At 40.5% G+C, this 18,456-nt stretch overlaps 1 protein-coding gene across 1 annotated transcript in view; it reads left to right on the forward strand.

The window, feature by feature from the left end:
• CERS3 (ceramide synthase 3) overlaps positions 1-18,456 on the forward strand; it is a 106,588-nt gene that overhangs the window by 50,551 nt on the left and 37,581 nt on the right. The window contains exons 8-9 of the mRNA XM_068537482.1: positions 2,322-2,450; positions 5,786-5,892. Coding sequence (XP_068393583.1) covers positions 2,322-2,450; positions 5,786-5,892 — 236 coding nt within the window. The remainder of the gene's footprint in view (positions 1-2,321; positions 2,451-5,785; positions 5,893-18,456) is intronic.

Below are 18,456 nucleotides of genomic sequence, written 5' to 3' on the forward strand. Positions count from 1 at the left end.
ATCCAAGATCCTTGTTAGAAAACATTGCTTCAAGCACTATTAGCTTTGCTTTATTTGCAGGGAAACTAAGTCACAGGCATGCTAAATGCATCCTCTGAGGTCACAAAGTGTGGTATTTTAGGAACTGTTTGGTTGGTACTGATTCCTATTTGCTGGTACAGAAAATTGTATTAGACTCTCAGAGCAGTCACGGATTTCCTCATATACGTTAGCAGTACAGATCAAATGACAAATACTCTTGGCATGTACTTTATATGCTACGCTCTATATGAAAGATTGGTTTGTAGCAAAGTTTGGGTGATAAATAAAATTAAGTTGAATTCAGTATTAAGGAGATAAAACCAAGTTGGCTTGACTAAATGATGTTTGAGTGAGCGATGGTGCACAGTCTATCACTAAGGGGCCCAGTCAGCTGCTCAACTGGAGATCTGAAAAGAAACTTACAGAATAAACCATAAGAACATACTGTGAAAAAATCTGATTGAAATGATTTCCTTTTTCATAAAACTTAATAACAGCTATAGTTTAACTGTTATTAACTTAATTTAGGCTAAGAATATGTCAAAATTTAATTGATTGAGTCATTTTCTCAAGGGATAGAATTGAAAATAATCATTATTTAGAAGGTCTTCATAGATATACTCAGGTAGGTTGATCCTGTAATGATCCTATCTTTTTCCCACTTTTGATCCTTTTATTTTTTTCAGTAGTTGCTTTCTCTTTATTATTTACAGGTGCATTGGACACCTTTTCAAAAATTAAATGTAGATATATGTCATATATTTGTAAATACACATCTTCAGAGACATAAAATTATTAGGAATTGGGTAAAGCACAGGCTCTGGAGTCAAATTGCCGAAGTTTGGATCCCTGACTTCACCACTCATTAACATCTTGAGCTAGTTGGTTACATTTGCTAAGCTAGATCTGTCTCCTCATATATAGAGTAGAGCTAAAAATAGTTCTTATCTCCTCCAGTTGTTGTGAGGATTAAACAAGTTAATTCATACAAAGCACTTTCTGGTGTATAGTAAGTACTTAATAAATTAGGCTGTTATTATTATCATGTTTATTCTTTTACTTTGGCTACAAGGAAACTGAAGTCTTTAAGTTTTTTTAAACATTTTAATCAGGATAGTCACAGACTGTACAATTCATCTATTTAAAGTGCATAATGCAATGGTTTTGAGTATATTTGCAGAATTCTGCAGTCATCACCACAGTCAATTCTATTTCCATCACCTCAAATAGAAATCCTGTACCCTTTAGCAGTCACTCCGCATTTCTTCTAACCTCCACAGCCCCACGCAACCACTATCTACTTTCTGCCTCTATGCATTTGCCTCTTTTGGATATTTCATATAAATGGAATCATACAATATATGTTTTTTTGTATCTGGCTTCTTTCACTTAGCATAATGATTCATTCATGTTGTAGCATGCATCAGTAATTCATTCCTTTTTATTAATGAATAATATTCTATTATATGGATATACTACATTTTGTTTATCCATTTATCAATTGATGGATATTTGGGTTGTTTCTACCTTTTTGGCTATTATGAATGATGCTACTATGAACATTGATGTGCAAATTTTTGCATGAACATATATTTTTATTTCTCTCATGTATATACCTAGGGGTGGAATTGCTAGACTATATAGTAGTCCTATGTATAACCTTTGGGGGAATTGTTAGACTCTAACAAAGCAGCCATGCCATTTTACATTCCTACCAGCAATGTATAAGGGTTCCAACTTCTCCACATCCTAGCCAACACTTGTTATTGTTTGTCTTTTTTATTATAGCTATCCTGGTGGGTGTGAAGTATTTTGCTACTGCAGTTATTCCACTTTCATTTGTTCCTTATTTCATATGCAGTAACTCTTATTTTAATAGTTGTGTAGTTTTATTATATCTGTCTTGGAATTAGGCAGGGAATTAACAATAAATGTAAATGTACACAGGAATATGCTTGTGTGTGTATGTATGTCTTGTGTGTGTGTGTGTGTGTGTGTGTGTGTGTGTGTGTGTGTGTGTGTACATATATCCAGTGTAGGGCAGTGGGAAGAACAGCAGATATTAGGACTTAGATGACAACGGTTCAATGCTATCTCAATGTTAAATGACTTAATCAATGAGGATAACTCTTGTTCTATCTCCCTCACAAGGATTGTGCTTAAGAATAAAAGTGAAAGCATTTTACACAGTTCAAAATATGCAGATGTAAGTTGTTAGTTTTAAAATTATTATTATCTCTTCCAGTGATTGAGAAATAACTGCATTTGCTTAATGGTTTCCATTTCCCCTCATTATATAGGATTTTCTAGCTCATGTCATCCACCACCTGGCTGCTGTTAGTTTGATGAGCTTCTCTTGGTGTGCTAATTATATTCGCAGTGGGACCCTCGTGATGATTTTACACGATGTGGCCGACATTTGGCTGGAGGTAAACGTTTGCCATTAAAAAACTAATAACAATACCATGTCCTGGGTTAACTGTGACTCCTCACAGGAAGAATTGTCTGTGAGTGATTTAGCAGAGCTCTCTGTCCTGAAAACACCCAAAGTCTGCAGATGTCTCTAGGTCCCCAGATCTTTCAAGTTCAAAGAAAGGAAAGCTTTCAGTTTTTATTTTCTAACCTTCTTTCTCCATGGTACTCGAGAGAGAGAGGTTAATTTGTGGGATTCCACTTATGCAAGTTGCATGCAGATATTAGCTTAGGAAGTAAGCTGAGGTATCTGAAGAGGAATGAACTCTAAGCTTTTAAACGGAAAACTTGGACTATGACATTGTAGATTTTTAAAGTTGGTCGGCACCGTATATTCACTTAAGCAAAGCTAAATACGCACCGAATGCTTGCACCTCCCTGCGTGGACCCTCCTCCAGCTTTAAGGAATGAAAGCCGATGTTTATTTAAATGACATTTATTTTCTAAGGAAGGAATGTTTCAGAGCAGGGGACATTAAAACAAGAGTCTTCCTAATCCCAAACCACACAAAATATAAGGAACAATGCAAAATTAGGATTGTTTTCTCTACATGTTTCTGATGTGCTTTGGTTCCTGTTTACCCTGAGGCAGTGGGTCCTGCTGTACTTAGAGCCATTGTTCATCATTTAAATATACTCATTTATAATGAAGCCGGAGGAAATAATGCTAACCTATTTGCATTCAGGATTGCCTCTTCAAGGGCTAATAATTGAATGTAAGTTGATATGGAAGAAATTTAATTTAATTTAATAAGATCTTGTTCTTCTAGATCAGGGTTCAGCAAACTTTTTGGTAAAGAGCCAGGTAGTAAATCTAGCTTTGTGGGCCTCATAGGATCTCTTGTCACATATTTTTCTTTTTTGTTGTTTTTTCTTTTCTCTTGTACCCCTTTAAAAATGTGAAAACTATTCTTATCCTTCTTAACTCAAGGGCTGACCAGCTTTAGCCCATAGGCTGAACTGTAATTTGCCAAACCCTGTTCTAGATATAACCAGAAGTCATTTGAAGCCATTTCAAAGCAACTGGCTGTTGTTAAAACATTAGCTGTGTACAGAATTGTATTTCTTGTATGTAATCGTAATTAGACATGTAAATACCATTCTAACGTCAAGATTATTATATGTGCTTCAGGGCAACACATGGCTTAGGAAGGATTGTGCCAGTTTTGCCATGTGTTGCTCTCTGAATGTAGCCATCTCTGCTATAATTACCTCCTTCTCTGATCATATCTCAGAAACCCTGCCTGAAAATTAAGACCAAATTGGCCATGAGTTAAAAATTTTATGCTACTCTATTCTTCTAACCCTCTAGTTCAATTGCCTTTGGTGTGTGTCCACCGTAAAAACAGCTTCATTGTGTTACTAAAAGGGAGAGTTAGGTGTTGGGACTGGGAATGAGCACCGTGTTATCCCTGTCTACCCTGCCATTGACATGACATAGCTCCCTAGGTGACCTGGACAAATCACTTAATGCTTTGTTTCTATCCTCAGCTGTAGCATGAGAAGTCATATCTACCTCTTAGGGTATATTGTGCAGTTTAGCTCACTATCGTTTGAAAATGTTCTGAGGTCCTTAGGTAAAAAACAGAAGAAAAATGAAATGTCAAACTCAGTTCCCTACATGGGTAAACTATGAGAACAGCTTCATGTTGTTAATGATCATCAATAATTCTTGATTCACAAGTCATGATCTAACTTGAGGTTCGGTGAGTGAGGCCACTACCCTCCATCAGCTGGTGGTAGAAACAACATTGAATAGTGGCGTGGGGCCGATTTTTTATATTCTCCAGAAGTGCCTATTCCATAGCTTCCTCAAGTAGTTTGTTTTAGTGTTTGTCCTCTCAGTCAAGTTCTAATTGAACCCAGACATGGTACAACTTTTACCCCTGTTTAGACCTTCCTAAAGATGGAGACTATTAATCTTTCATGTTCCTTAAGACAGTTGTTGGGTCATTTCTTAGTTCTTTCTTTGCAAGGAAGAACAGCCTCAACATCTACAATTTTTACTCGTAAGCAACCTTGTGCCTTCTTCATGCATCTTCATGATCTTCTCTAGTTTTCTGCATGTTAAGTTTGGATCCAGGACCCAACACTTTAACAGTATCTTGACTGATACTTAGCAAAGGAGAGGGGTTTCTCTCTGATATCCATCTTTGCACAGCCCAGAATAGGCCACGTGTGCATTTGCCCAAAGGAGTGCTACTTTGCCATCACAAGTGGGGGCAAAGTAGCACTCTTCATGCCTATGCACATCTCTAGCTTCCTGCCCTGGCCTACCTTCTGACCCTTCAAACAGCTCCCCACTCCATTCCAAGCCCTCTAAACTTCTGGCCTTTCTCCCCATACCCAAGTCCTGCCCAGCTGGCGTGCCAGCCTTCTATCTCAGCAATGGAGGCTGTTCCCTTTTGGGACCCTGCCAATCCCATAGTCTGATCACATTCTTACCCCATGGTAAGTATGGAAAATGCAATGTAAACCATTCCTGAAATGTAATAAGCTGCTTCTCTTGTTCTAGATGGGCCTTGAGGTTCCTGGGTGATTTCAGTTCTGAAACTGGCAGGGCTGAACCACACCACCCACTTGCCGACCTCCCACCCCCAACTTCAGACTCTTTCCCATTCAGCCTTGGGCTCCGCTGGATAATGCAAGAGAACATCCTCGTTACATTAGTACCACAATAAACAACATTTTCTGTAATTCTTTTCACTCAACACAGATAATATGAGCACTACAGGCTAGCATAAAGTAAGTAGGGAAAATCAAGTGCTTGAAACTTTACTTCAACCAGGACATGGCCCCAAGGGCTGCCTCCTAACCCCACTTCTTCTGTCATCTGCCTTAGAGTAGCCGCCTTGATTGCAACATGCCCATCCCAGCCCAGGACTTCACTCATATCCCAGCCTTTCTTCAATCCCGCTCTCCTCCCAGTTAAATGGAGGAATTCAATAAATGCCCAGATAAAATACATGCTAAAATTAATTATGCTAATTTGTAGTGCTTGTGAAATACAGGAGTAATATTACAGTCATTCTAACTAATTTTTTAAACATTATATTATGCAAAGTTTCAAACATATGACAAGGTAAAGAGTATAATGGGCCCAGTGGACCCATCATCCAGCTTTAACAGTTATCAATATGGCCAATCTTGTTTCGGCTATTTCTCATCCATAACCCAACCCCCACCAAGATTTTGAAGCAAATCCCAGGTATAATTTAATCTATAAATATTTAATTTAAAAATTTTACATGAATATCACCCTATCTGAATGCAATTTCTTTCTATTTTCTCAGTCTGCTAAGATGTTTTCTTATGCCGGATGGAAGCAAACCTGTAACGCCCTGTTTTTCATCTTCTCCATCATATTTTTCATCAGCCGCCTCATTATTTTTCCCTTCTGGTGAGTAGACAAGGTGCTGTGTGTGCCTTTGGTCACTGTGCTGAGGTGGCCTTGCATGTTGTTCAGGTTGGAGCATTGCCTTTTCTTTCTTTCTTACACTGATCTCCAGCTATTTGTGCCAAGTTCAGCTGGAAAGAAGAATGTGAAGGGGCCATTTTTATAGATAATTAAAACCACACCTTCCAATGTGAAAAGGCTTGTTACAAAGGGAGATTAAAGATGTGTAACCAATGGGAAGCAGCAACTCTTATTCTGTGTCTGGTTTCATGAATATGGATCTTTCTTTGTGATTAACAGCTTTTCCAGTTATTCAGTGAAATGTCATTGGCCAATTATCAGCTCTTTAAAAGAGAGGCAAGTTCTGTGTTAAACTTACAATAGTTATAACCACCATTAATTGAATGCCAGACACTGGACTAGGCCCTTTATACATCTTGGCACTAGCTACACAACAAATCATAAAGATAGGTATCATCACTTCCAGTTTGCAGATGAGGAAACTGATGCTGATTTCATTTTCCATGATCACTGGTCCTAACAGTGATTTGGACCACTGGCTCTTGGTCAGTCTGTTGATTTTGTTTAGCCAAGAGCTGGCAACGTAGAACCTATGTTGTGTCTCTCCTGACAATCATTCCTTTGGCAAGCGTAATTTTCCATGTGTTGATTGACAGAAACCAGAGGAAAAATGTGAGGAAGACATTGATGGTTTGGAAAGAACAGCTTAAAACTAACTGTAGTTTGGGGATAGTCTAGGAGTTTCAGATATTCTCAACAGAAAAACTAGTGCTATTGGAGGTACTAGGTTCCAGCGGAATGAAATGGGGACCCGGGTTTCAGGCCTGATCCCTTGTGGGTGGAGAGCACCCTTGACTAGCAGCATGCAGGGAAGACTGGTAAGAGAGTGTGGGTGCTGCCTGCCCTGTGGAAGCCAGCTGCGTTCTTTAACCCAGGATTGGGTGTCTTGATTAGACATTTTTTTCTGGAGAGGAGCAGCATCATGCAGTGATGAATTTCACAGGTGCAAGTCAGTCCTGGCTCCAGACTTACTACCTGTGTGATCTTGTACAGGTTAGAACATTTTTCTGTGCCTCAGTTTCTCATCTGTAAAATGTAAATAAGGGTTGTCATGAGGCTTAATTGAAGTAATACATATGAAATAGCTTAGAACAGTGTCTGGAACATAATAAGGATTCAGTAAATACCAGCTGTTATTACTAAAATTATTAATGAGTCTCTGAGAATTTGAAGTTTAATCTAGAATCAAATCTGAGATACATGTTTAAGATACTCTTCTTGGTTGATGAATCATATTACCATCACTTTTGCTTTGGCTGATCAAGTGTGTTTATGAAATTAGAATATTGTACGATAGCAATTATTGATAGGGTAAGTATTAACTTGCAGATAGCAGTTGAGTTGTGGCTTTTCAGTGTGACTTTCATGGTGCTCTAAATCCAGCATTTGCCCATTGGTGACACTTATTTTGTTCAAAAAGTACCATGTGTTCCAGTTATCTATAGCTGTATAACAAACCTTTGAAAAATTTAGTGGCTTGACACAGTAGTGAGCAAACTTTTTTTATAAAGGGCCATAGAATAACTGTTTTAGGCTTTGAGGGCCATATATGGTCTCTGTTGCATGTTTTTCTTTGTTTGGTTCTGATTCTTTTACAACCCTTTAAAAATGTACCAAACCTAGCTTAGATCACTGGCTGTAGAAAAATGGGCTGCAGGCCAGACTTTACCAACACGCCATGTTTTGCAGAGCTCTCTCTTAAAACAACAACACATTATTATTACTATTTCTTATGGATCTGGGAGTTGACAGGCCTCATCTACATGGTTTTCACTCATGTGGTTACAGTCAGATGGTCGCTGGGCAGTCAGGGTTGGAGTTTTCTTGAAGGCTTCCTCACTCACAAGGTTCAGGTGACACCCGTGACATCAGCTGGTTGATGCTGATTGCTGGTTGGGACCACTGCTGGGCCTGTCAGCTGGAACACATGCCCATGCCCCTCCACTGGCCTGACCTTCTCTTAGCACAGCAGATGGATTTCAAGGGTGAGCAGTTCAAGAGAGAGCTTGGCAGATGCTGTGTCTCCTTTTATAACCCAGCTTCAGAAGTCACAGCATGTCACTTCCAGCCTCATTTTCTTCATTGAATCCAAGTCACTAAAGCCAGCTCATATTTAAGGGAAGGAAATTTAGACTCCATTTCTTGATGGGAATAGTTTCAAATAATTTGTAGAGATATTTTAAAAGCACACACCATGGAAGTTCTCAGTCTGGAGAACTCTCTGAGAAGCTTCTAAGTATAGCTGCTGTGGTTGACTACTGATTCAGCATCGAAGGATCTTCGCCTCGGACCTTCCCATGATGTCTCAAAATCAACAGGCCAGCTTACTCTGCCTCACAGACAGTCCAACATCGGGCTGGGGTTGAGTGGTGTGTTACTTTCCCACATACCCTCAACTTTAAAATCCTAGATTTAAGTGACTTCCCTGGTGGCGCAGTGGTTAAGGATCCACCTGCCAGTGCAAGGGACACAGGGTCGATCCCTGGTTCGGGAAGATCCCACATGCCATGGAGCAACTAAGCCCGTGTGCCCCAACTACTGAGCCTGCACTCTAGAGCCCACGAGCCACAACTACTGAGCCCGCGTGCCATGACAACTGAAGCCCACGTAGCTAGAGCCCGTGCTCCGCAACAAGATAAGCCACCACAATGAGAAGCCCGCGCACCACAACGAAGAGTAACCCCCACTCACCACAACTAGATAGCCCATGCACAGCAATGAAGACCCAATGCAGCCAAAAACAAATAAATGAATAAAAATTAAAAAAAAAAAAGAAAGGAGAATGATCAAACCAGAAGAAATAAAGACATTATTTAAAAAAAAATCCTAGATTTAAGAACTCATTCTCTTGCCAGCATTTCTGGAATTCAAGGAGAATTAGTTACATGCATTTGGCATTTTCTTGATCTTGATAGTTCGCTGAATTCACCAGCCTACTGCAGAGGGCAACCAATACCACTGTTTGCTGTCTTGAGGAGGTTGGGCTGCAAATAAACCAGTATTAACAGACTTGACTGTAAAAATTTTTTGTGGGTAAAAATTCTTCTGTACTGACATTGACTGATCTTCATTGCTTGGAAGCTTAAGGAGAACCTCACCAAGCTATTGGAAGTTTGGGAGATGGGTTTTTCATGGTTTTTGAAAACATTAGTTGCAGTGTACTACTCTGACTTGAATAGCCATCCCATCAGCTTGAACATGTTACACAACCAAGTGGTGGTACCAAAGAGGAAAAGTCAGTTCCTTGTTGTTAGTCTGGCTCCCACCATCTGTCTAAAACTTGTAACTCTGCACACTCGCTTTTCAAGGATATTTTATTAGTCCAGATTTGTTGGGAATTTACCATGGACCAAACAAAGTGCAGACAGGCCCATTTCAAGATTCAGACATTTTAGAGGTTCTGTGGGAGGTGGTTCACCATCTAGTTGCTCTGTTCTTCTCAACTGTTTTTGTTGTACATTTTGTGGTGAGGTGAAGGGTTGAGTGGGGAGAAAGCTGACTGAGGTGGTGCCATCTGAAAGTCATCTGAAACCTTGAGAAAAAGAACAGGAGTTTTACATCACACGTGTCCTTCCCTTTCTTCTCCTTTCCTTTTATTCCCCCAGCCTCAAGCAGATTTGCTTTCCCCTCATGAGTTTCCTTTTGTGTTCGTACAACTGTGTCCCCAATTCTCCTTTCCCCCTGCTCTTTTTAGGGATCTAATTTAGCCAGTTTTCAGTCAGTGTCAGCAAGAGTTAATTACCTTGATTTTCTAAACAGTGTTACTGTCAACATTAGGTAGACGTTCCAGTTGGCACTGGCCAAACTGCTTTAATCTAATTGCCTGGTTACCCCCATTTATTTGCATTTTTCTTCAAAAACATTTAAATCTCAGGCTTATGTTATTCACATTGTATTCCCAACTATTGTATTAAAATAATGACTTGTATATTTGTGAATTATTGGATGTATCTATCTACTTGAATATTATACAAATACCACCCGAGATCATTCGGTTAGAAAGAGCCTCCGAAGGTCAGATAAATGGTTCCCCTAACTCCTGACAGTTTTCCTCCATAAATAAAAAGAGCAGATAATGATTTAGTCCAGGCTGATTGATCTGAAGGGAAGGAGCACTGTTTCAACTGAAGTTTCGGAGTGGCAGTGCTGGCTCATTGCTTTGTTTCTTGAACTCACCACTGCTAGATGTTGTGAGGAGCTCACGGAAGAGTGAGACGCAGCTCCTAGCCTGCAGCAGTTCATGATGGCAGTAGAAGAAATCTTTGTATCCACCACCTTTTTCATGTATTTGAAGGCTATTAATACTGACCCATATTTTTTTGATATTCCAAAAAGAAAAAAATAAAACATTTCCTGTAAACCAAAACTACAATGAGGTATCACCTCACACTAGTCAGAATGGCCATCATTAAAAAGTCTACAAATAATAATTGCTAAGAGAGGGTGTGGAGAAAAAGGAACCCTCCTACACTCTTGGTGGGAATGTAAATCGGTGAAGTCACTGAGGAGAACAATATGGAGGCTCCTTAAAAACCTAAAAAATAGAGTTACCATGTGATCCTACAATCCCACTCTTGGGCATATGTCTTGGGAAAGATGAAAACTCTAATTCAAAAAGATACATGCACCCCAATGTTTATTGCAGCACTATTTACAATAGCTATGACATGGAAGCAACCTAATTGTCCATTGACAAATTAATGGATAAAGAAGATATGGTACATATATACAATGGAATATTACTCAGCTGTGAAAAAGAATGAAATAATGCCATTTGCAGCAATATGTATGGACCTAGAGATTATCATACTAAGTGAAGTACAATAAGTCAGACAGAGAAAGACAAATAATCATATGATATCACTTATATGTGGAATCTAACAAAATGATGCAAAGGAATTTATTCACAAAACAGAAATAGACTCACAGACATAGAAAACAATGTATGGTTACCAAAGGGGAAATGGGGGGAGGGATAAATTAGGGCTTTGGGATTAATAGGTACACACTACTATATATAAAATAGATAAACAACAAGGACCTGCAAAGGAATTGTATTCAATATCTTATAATAACCTATAATGGAAAAGAATCTGAAAAAGAATAGATACATATATGTATAACTGAATCACTTTGCTGTACACTTGGAACTAACACAACATTGTAAATTAAATAGACTTCAATTTTAAAAATGGTTAAGAATATAAAAAATAAAACATTTCCAACAGTGAATAATACTCAAATAAATAGCTTCCTTACCTCCAAGGGTACATATGCTAGTGGTAACTTTATTTTCCCCACCAGTGGTTCACAGAACTTTGGACTTCATCTTTTGATGATTCAGGTCTCACTGGTATAGAAAAATGGTACCCTGAGAAGCCTCATATGAAAGAGAATTTTGTGGGCAATGAGGCCATATAAACCCTTGAAATGGCTATCAGAGAGAGGACAATTTTAAGAAAAGACGAGACACAACAAAGCTGAAAGCATACAGCAGTGCTCTTAGCTGATGTCCATCAGAGAGAGACAAGAGTGAGGACACGATGGTCCTTTCTTTCCTCCTAAGGCCTGGTGCCTCCGTTCTGAATGGTGTGTCAGGGGCAGAGCAGGGGTCTGATGGTGCCAGGGTCAGCTTCCTCGCCCTCCTGGGATGGCACAGTGCCCTTCCCACAGTCATCAGAGGAGAGGAGGGGCTGCACCGTGCCAGAGAGGCTCTGTTGAAGCATCTCGGAACTGGACTTTCCAGTCACACAGCTTATAGAGGAGACGGCAAATGACACTGCAGGTGTTTGCTCTGCGTCTCATTCAATGAGGAGCCCTCAGGGGAGCTCCTTCCCACACCCCACAGGCTTGGCACTTCTGTTGCTGCTTGTAAACTTATGAAGGACAGCTACAACAGTCCATAGAATTTTAGAATTTTAAATTCATAATTTAGTCCAACCCCTTTATTCATTTATGTGTTTGGAAATAATTTTAAGCTTACAGGATAATTTCAAGTGTATCACAGAGAACTCTTACACATTGCCTTTACCCAAATTTACCAGTTAACGTGTCCCCCATTTGCTTTGTCACTTTTTCCTCTCTCTCTGTTTCTCTTTCTCTTTCTCTCTCAACACACACACCCACATGTGCTCACACATGTGGGTGTGTGTGTGTATATATATACATATATATATGTATACATATTTTTTCTGAACCAGTTGAAAGTTGAAACCATCACATCCTTTTAATCCTAAATAGTTCAGTGTGTATTTCCTAAGGACAAGGACATTTTTCTACAGAATCACAGTATAGTTATCAATTTCAGGAAAGGTAGCAATCTACCATCCATGTTTCAGTTTTGTCAATTGATCCGATAGTGCCTTTCATTGCTTTTTTTCCCTCACTATTGGATTTGGCCCAGGATCACATTCTGCATTCAGGATGTTGTCATCCGCCTGGAATAGTCCTCACCCCTTCTTGCCTTTCGTGTCATAGATATTGTTGAAGCGTTGCAACCCTGTTTGTTTTTCACGTGAGAAGTTAAGATAGTTCCAGGATCGCACAGCTAGTTATGAAAGAATCAAGATTAGAAACAGGACATTTGAAACACAAAACAGATATGTTTCCAGTTAAGTTACTAAATTTGATAATTAAGAGCAGGCATCATTGCCTTACCTAAGTATTATTAAGTTTTCTTCAACTACTTGGTCACTTCGAAATATAAGCCATCTCTAGAATGTTAGGTGAGCAATTACGCACCTGTAGAACCAGTATTTGTTATCCTGAAAAGGCTTAATGCTCACACCTACAATTAGCAAGAAAAAAAAGACCTTTAACTTTCATTAGAAAAATACAACTTTTGGTGGCTGCCTTATCCAGCCCAGCAAAACCAACTACTATTTATACCAACAATGTGATTTTTTGCAAACCATGTAAACTTTAGTGATTGAGTAAAGAGTAAAAATGGGGGAAAAAACCCAAAACAGGAAAAAGGCCGAGCTTTGCAATCCACGGGCACCATGGTAGTGCATCCGTTTGTACAGATTAAAGGCCAGCGTACCGAGCAAAATTGAGGAGTATTCTCTGTGAAAAGGGAGATTCCACAGGGCCCACAAGGTAAATGTGCAAGTGTTTGTGGGTTCACTCGTGTGTCTGCACACTTGATACACAAAATTGAGAAAGGCAGATTTGTTTTTTTTCCTTCCCATTCTCCTTTCAGCAAAAGACCAGAAGAAATCGAGGCTGAGAGATTGGACCATCTTTTAGTGAGGGCAGTGAGACCCATAGGAAGAGGCCCTGAAAATGCAACTGAAGCCCCATAACTGCTGTCCTCCCTTCTGAACTCCTCTTCACTTCTTGGACCTCCTATCCCCTCTGTCCTCCCACAGCACAGGGTCCCCACTCCTCCTTAGCCTGCTCCTCCCCTCCAAAGCGGCCTCCTCCTTCTCCCTGATATGCAGAAAATCCAGCTATTTCAGCAGCACCCTCCCTGGGTGTTGCCCTCCCTGTGTTATTAACTAAGCCCTCTGCAGTAGGAATGGGGGTGGTGGTGGAAAGCCATCTCGTCATAGTGATGGTAATAGTAATGTTATAACTACCATTTTTGAGTGCTTACTATATGCTAAGCTCTTCGCATTTGTCAACTCATTTAATTCTCACAACAACCTGACCAGGTGAGACCTGTTTTATTACAGAAGAAACTGAAGCCCAGAGAAGCTACGTAACTTGCTGCAGACCCCAGGGAAGCCTTGATCCAAATCTAGCGGGCTCCAGCGCCCATGCCATTGACCTCTCCTCTCTGCAGTGGCTTGGCTGTCTCTGAAGGCATTTGTGTTTAATGGCAGTCTCTTCTGTTTCTAGGACTCTGCAGTTTGCAAAGCTGGCTGTGTGTTTCTCTGGAACCGCTCATTCCGAGATGTGGGGTTAGTTCTACCCAAGGAATGGGAGGTTGTGCAGGTTACCAGGCAAGAAAATAGCGGCCTTAGTCCTGGAGCCCAGCTCTGATGATTCTAGGCCAGGTGTATCACTCTTCTTTCTAAAACTGGCAAAGCTTCCCAAAGCTCTTACAAGGAAGGCCACACCCTTGACCTTGACTTTCAAGGCCAGCAGGAGATGGCTGCATTCACCAATCCAGCTTTATCTTCACCCCACCCCCACCCCCTGCCACTACTCTCCCTGAAGCCACACTGGTCTTCTTTTAGCCCTTGAATTTTCCATGATGCCTCCACCTGAGAGTTTTGTATATGTCATTTCCTCCGACTGGAATCCTCTTTTCTGTGTCTTCCCTTCAACTAGAGGGAAGAGGGAAATCTCCATTCAGTCAGAACCCTGCAATATGCTCCCTGTCCTTTTCTTTCTTTCTTTGCATGGACCACAGTGAGTTTAATTATATGTTTAGGGAATTATTCACATCCTCTGATAGAATGCATGAAGGAGATATTTTTTAGTAGATTCCTTTGTTAGTTTTGACACTGACAAATTCCCAGTAGGAGACCTTGTATGGGACCAGGCCCTGGAACAGGTGATGGGAGAATACAGAGATGAAGGCGTCATGGCTGCTGCCTTTGGAAAGCTTGCTAGCTAATGAGGAGTCAACTAATATAAGAGCTTTTACTGCAAGGCAGGGTGAATCAGCCAAATGCTCCAAAGAAGCTGGTAGCAGGGGAGCCCAGAGAAAAGTTACAAATTCAGAGGTGATCAGAATAGCACAGAGATTTTGGTATGGAGAGGTCCATGCTTTGATAGGTGAAAAGAATTTCAATTGAAAAGGGGAAGGGCATTATAGGCTAAGTGAGTACAGAATAAGGCACACAATTGCTTAAGGACCCAGCAAATCAGAATAGCAAATTGGCTTTATATATATTATTTCCTTTAATCCCTGTGGATGCAGGCACCAAAATGTAAGCCCTACTAGTTCAGGAGTTTCAGTCTGTTTTATTCATTGCTGTATTTCTGGCTCCCACAAAGTACCTGGTAGCACTTTGGTGCTTAATAAATATTTATTGAATGCATAAGGTAGGTACTCATTGCTTCCATTTTACAATTGAGAATATATGCACAAATAAGTGACTCAAGATTACATAGAGCCAGGATTTTAAGAAAATATGGAAAAATATATTTTAAAATGTTGGGGGTGAGAAAAACCTTTTAACGCATAATATGGAGGAAACAGTTGTTTCATATAAAGGAAACAATTGATAACTTTTATTACAAAAATGTTTTAAAAATTGATTTGTCAAGAAAAATTATAAACAAAGTTGTAAGAATCAAAACCATGTGATGTTATTTAACATGATTAAAAAGTAATGTTATTATCCTTAACATATAAAGAGCACTTAGGAGTCAACAGAAAAAGTAAACACCCCAAAAGAAAAATGGACAAATGGACAGATACCATGAAGAAGCAGTTAACAAAAGTACAGATCACAATAATTTTAAAAACTCATATATATATCTTCACAAGAAATAAAAATGTAAATATATAAATAGTGTGATATTGTTTTAGGTAGCAGCTGACAAAGTACAATGTTGCTCAAGATCCAAGGAAGCAGATACTCTCATACACTGGGTGCAAGACTATGAATTGGTACAGTCTTGCTGGAAAGCATCTAGCAATACACTCCAAAATGTAAATTGAGTATACTCTTTGATTCAGGATTTTAGCAATTCTAAGGAAATATCAAACAATTTTATCAAACTGTCTTTACAAGTAATATTCTGACAGTGTTCTTTATTTTTTTTTCACTGTTGTCAATTTAATTAATACTTTTGACTACACAATCTCCAAAAGAGTAGTTCTCAATTTAACCAAAGCACTTTCCATGATGCCAAAAATTAATGTTTGGTTGCCATCACTCTTGCAACAAAAGTACTTGGACAACTGCCAAATGCAGAGCGCTCGGGTGGGTACCTCAGGATTACACAGATGCAGGCAAGAGCTCAAAGAAACCTTCAGGACAACTTGTTAATTCTTTGATTTTCCTCAGCAACTTCTCCCCTCTTATTTTCTTCAGCAAATATCCAGAACCACCAGTAGTCTGTGTAAATCTACTATTCAACTCCTCACCCTCAGCAAGGGTTGCCTTTAATCACATGTCAAGCAACTGGCTGGAGTGGAATTCTAACCCAATGCTTTCAGCACCATCTTGACTCCCTTTTTTTTTTAAAATTTATTTTTGGCTGCGTTGGGTCTTCATTGCTGTGCACGGGCTTCCTCTAGTTGTGGCGAGCAGGGGCTACTCTTCATTGTGGTGCGTGGACTTCTCATTGCGGTGGCTTCTCTTGTTGCGGAGCACTGGCTCTAGGCACGCGGCTTCAGTAGTTGTGGCACACAGGCTCATAGTTGTGGCTCACGGGCTCTAGAGCACAGGCTCAGTAGTTGTGGTGCACGGGCTTAGTTGCTCCAAGGCATGTGGGATCTTCCTGGACCAGTGCTTGAACCCGTGTCCCCTGCACTGGCAGGCAGATTCTTAATCACTGTGCCACCAGAGAAGTCACCTATATTATTTTAAGTAGTGTCAATCCCTACTCTGTGTCAATCTACTAGGTTAACACTACCACCTCCCAAAGTCCTTCAATCCATTAGGTCCTTTCAAAGTTCTGCTAGTGTTAGACGGTTTCCCGCAGAGGTGGGGGGTGGCTGTGACTCACTGTGGGGTCAAGGACACTGGCAGCAGAAGCTCTGGGAAGCATTCCCTGGTGTGAGCTCTCCCAGAGTCCACCATCAGCCCTACCAAAGAGCCGGGCAGGCTCCAGTGCTGGGTTGCCTCAGGCCAAACAACCAACAGGGAGGGAACCCAGCCCCACCCATCAGCAGACAAGCGATTCAGTGTTCTTTATAATACAGTGAAAATTTGGAAACAACTTAAATGTCTATCAATAAGGGATTAGCTAAATAAGTTATAAGATCTATAAATGGATTTCTATGCAGCTATTACATAGGATGGTATATAGTATGGGTTGGCAAACTGGCTCACAGGCCAAATCCAGTTCACTGACTGTTTTTGTTAATAAAGTTTTACTGGCACACAGCCACACTCATTTACTGATACATTGTCTATAGCTAGTTTCGCACTACAATGGTCACTTGAACCTTTGCAACGGAAACCAAATGCCCCAGAGGCCTGAAATATTTACTGTCTGTCCCTATACAAAAATGTTTGCTGACCCCTGATTTATAAATATGTTCATTGTCATGGAAAGCTCTCTGTAACGTATTATTGAGTGATAAAAGCAGGGTACAAAATCACAACCGTAGTGTGATCCCTGTTATATGAAATCATGTGGTAATGGGGAAGGGGGAAAAACACCTTAAATAATGTATTTTTAGGAAAGATGTCTTAAGTTATGTTCACCAGACATAATATGTACTGGGTTACCTGTGAGTTGTGAGATTTTAGTTTAATTTTTACTTAACCTCTTTATATTTTTCTGTAATTCCTAAGTTTCTAAAAAAATTTACATAAGTAAAATGGATAAATGGCTATTATCTTTGTTATATTGAGTTCAGAGTTCATATTATTGCTTTTTTTTAAAAAATTAATTTATTTATTTATTTTTGGCTGCATTGGGTCTTCGTTGCTGCGTGCGGGCTTTCTCTAGTTGCGGCGAGTGGGGGCAACTCTTCATTGCAGTGCACGGGCTTCTCATTGCGGTGGCTTCTCTTGTGGAGCACGGGCTCTAGGCACGCGGGCTTCAGTAGTTGTGGCACACAGGCTCAGTAGTTGTGGCTTGTAGGCTCTAGAGCCCAGGCCCAGCAGTTGTGGCACACAGGCTTAGCTGCTCCGTGGCATGTGGGATCTTCCTGGACCAGGGCTCGAACCCGTGTCCCCTGCATTGGCAGGCGGATTCTTAACCACTCTGGCACCAGGGAAGTCCCATATTATTGCTTTTTGAATAAAGGTCTTAAACTAATAACTCACAAAGAAAGGAAATTGAGCTACTAAGCAGACTGTCAAAGGGAACTGTCAAAGGTTGCAAAAAATGCAAGTTGAAATTGTTTTGGAGGGAGGATGGGGCAGCCTGCAGGGGTAGCAGCTCCTGCCTTCTCTGCAGCTCAGTAGCCAGGGGTGGAAGGAAGCCTCAGGTGAAACCCCAAGTCAGCCCCCACACTGCATCCCACTGTCTCATCTCTCCCCCCTCGTTTTGCTTTTACCATTTGGTTTGGGGATCTATCTGTTCGTGGTTTTTTTTTTTTTCCTTCTTTCCTTCTGAGCCGTGTGGCTGGCAGGGTCTTGGTGCTGCAGCCAGGTGTCAGGCCTGAGCCTCCAAGGTGGGAGAGCCTAGTCCAGGACATTGGACCACCAGAGACCTCCTGGCCCCATGTAATATCAATCAGCGAGAGCTCCCCGAGAGATCTCCATCTCAACACTAAGACCCAGCTCCACCCAATGGCCAGCAAGCTCCAGGGCTGGATGCCCCATGCCAAACAACTAGCAAGACAGGAACACAACCCCACCCAATAGCAGAGAGGTTGCCTAAAGTCATACTAAGTTCACAGACACC

The sequence above is a fragment of the Eschrichtius robustus genome, chromosome 1, assembly GCF_028021215.1.
Source record: "Eschrichtius robustus isolate mEscRob2 chromosome 1, mEscRob2.pri, whole genome shotgun sequence".
NCBI lineage: Eukaryota > Metazoa > Chordata > Mammalia > Artiodactyla > Eschrichtiidae > Eschrichtius > Eschrichtius robustus.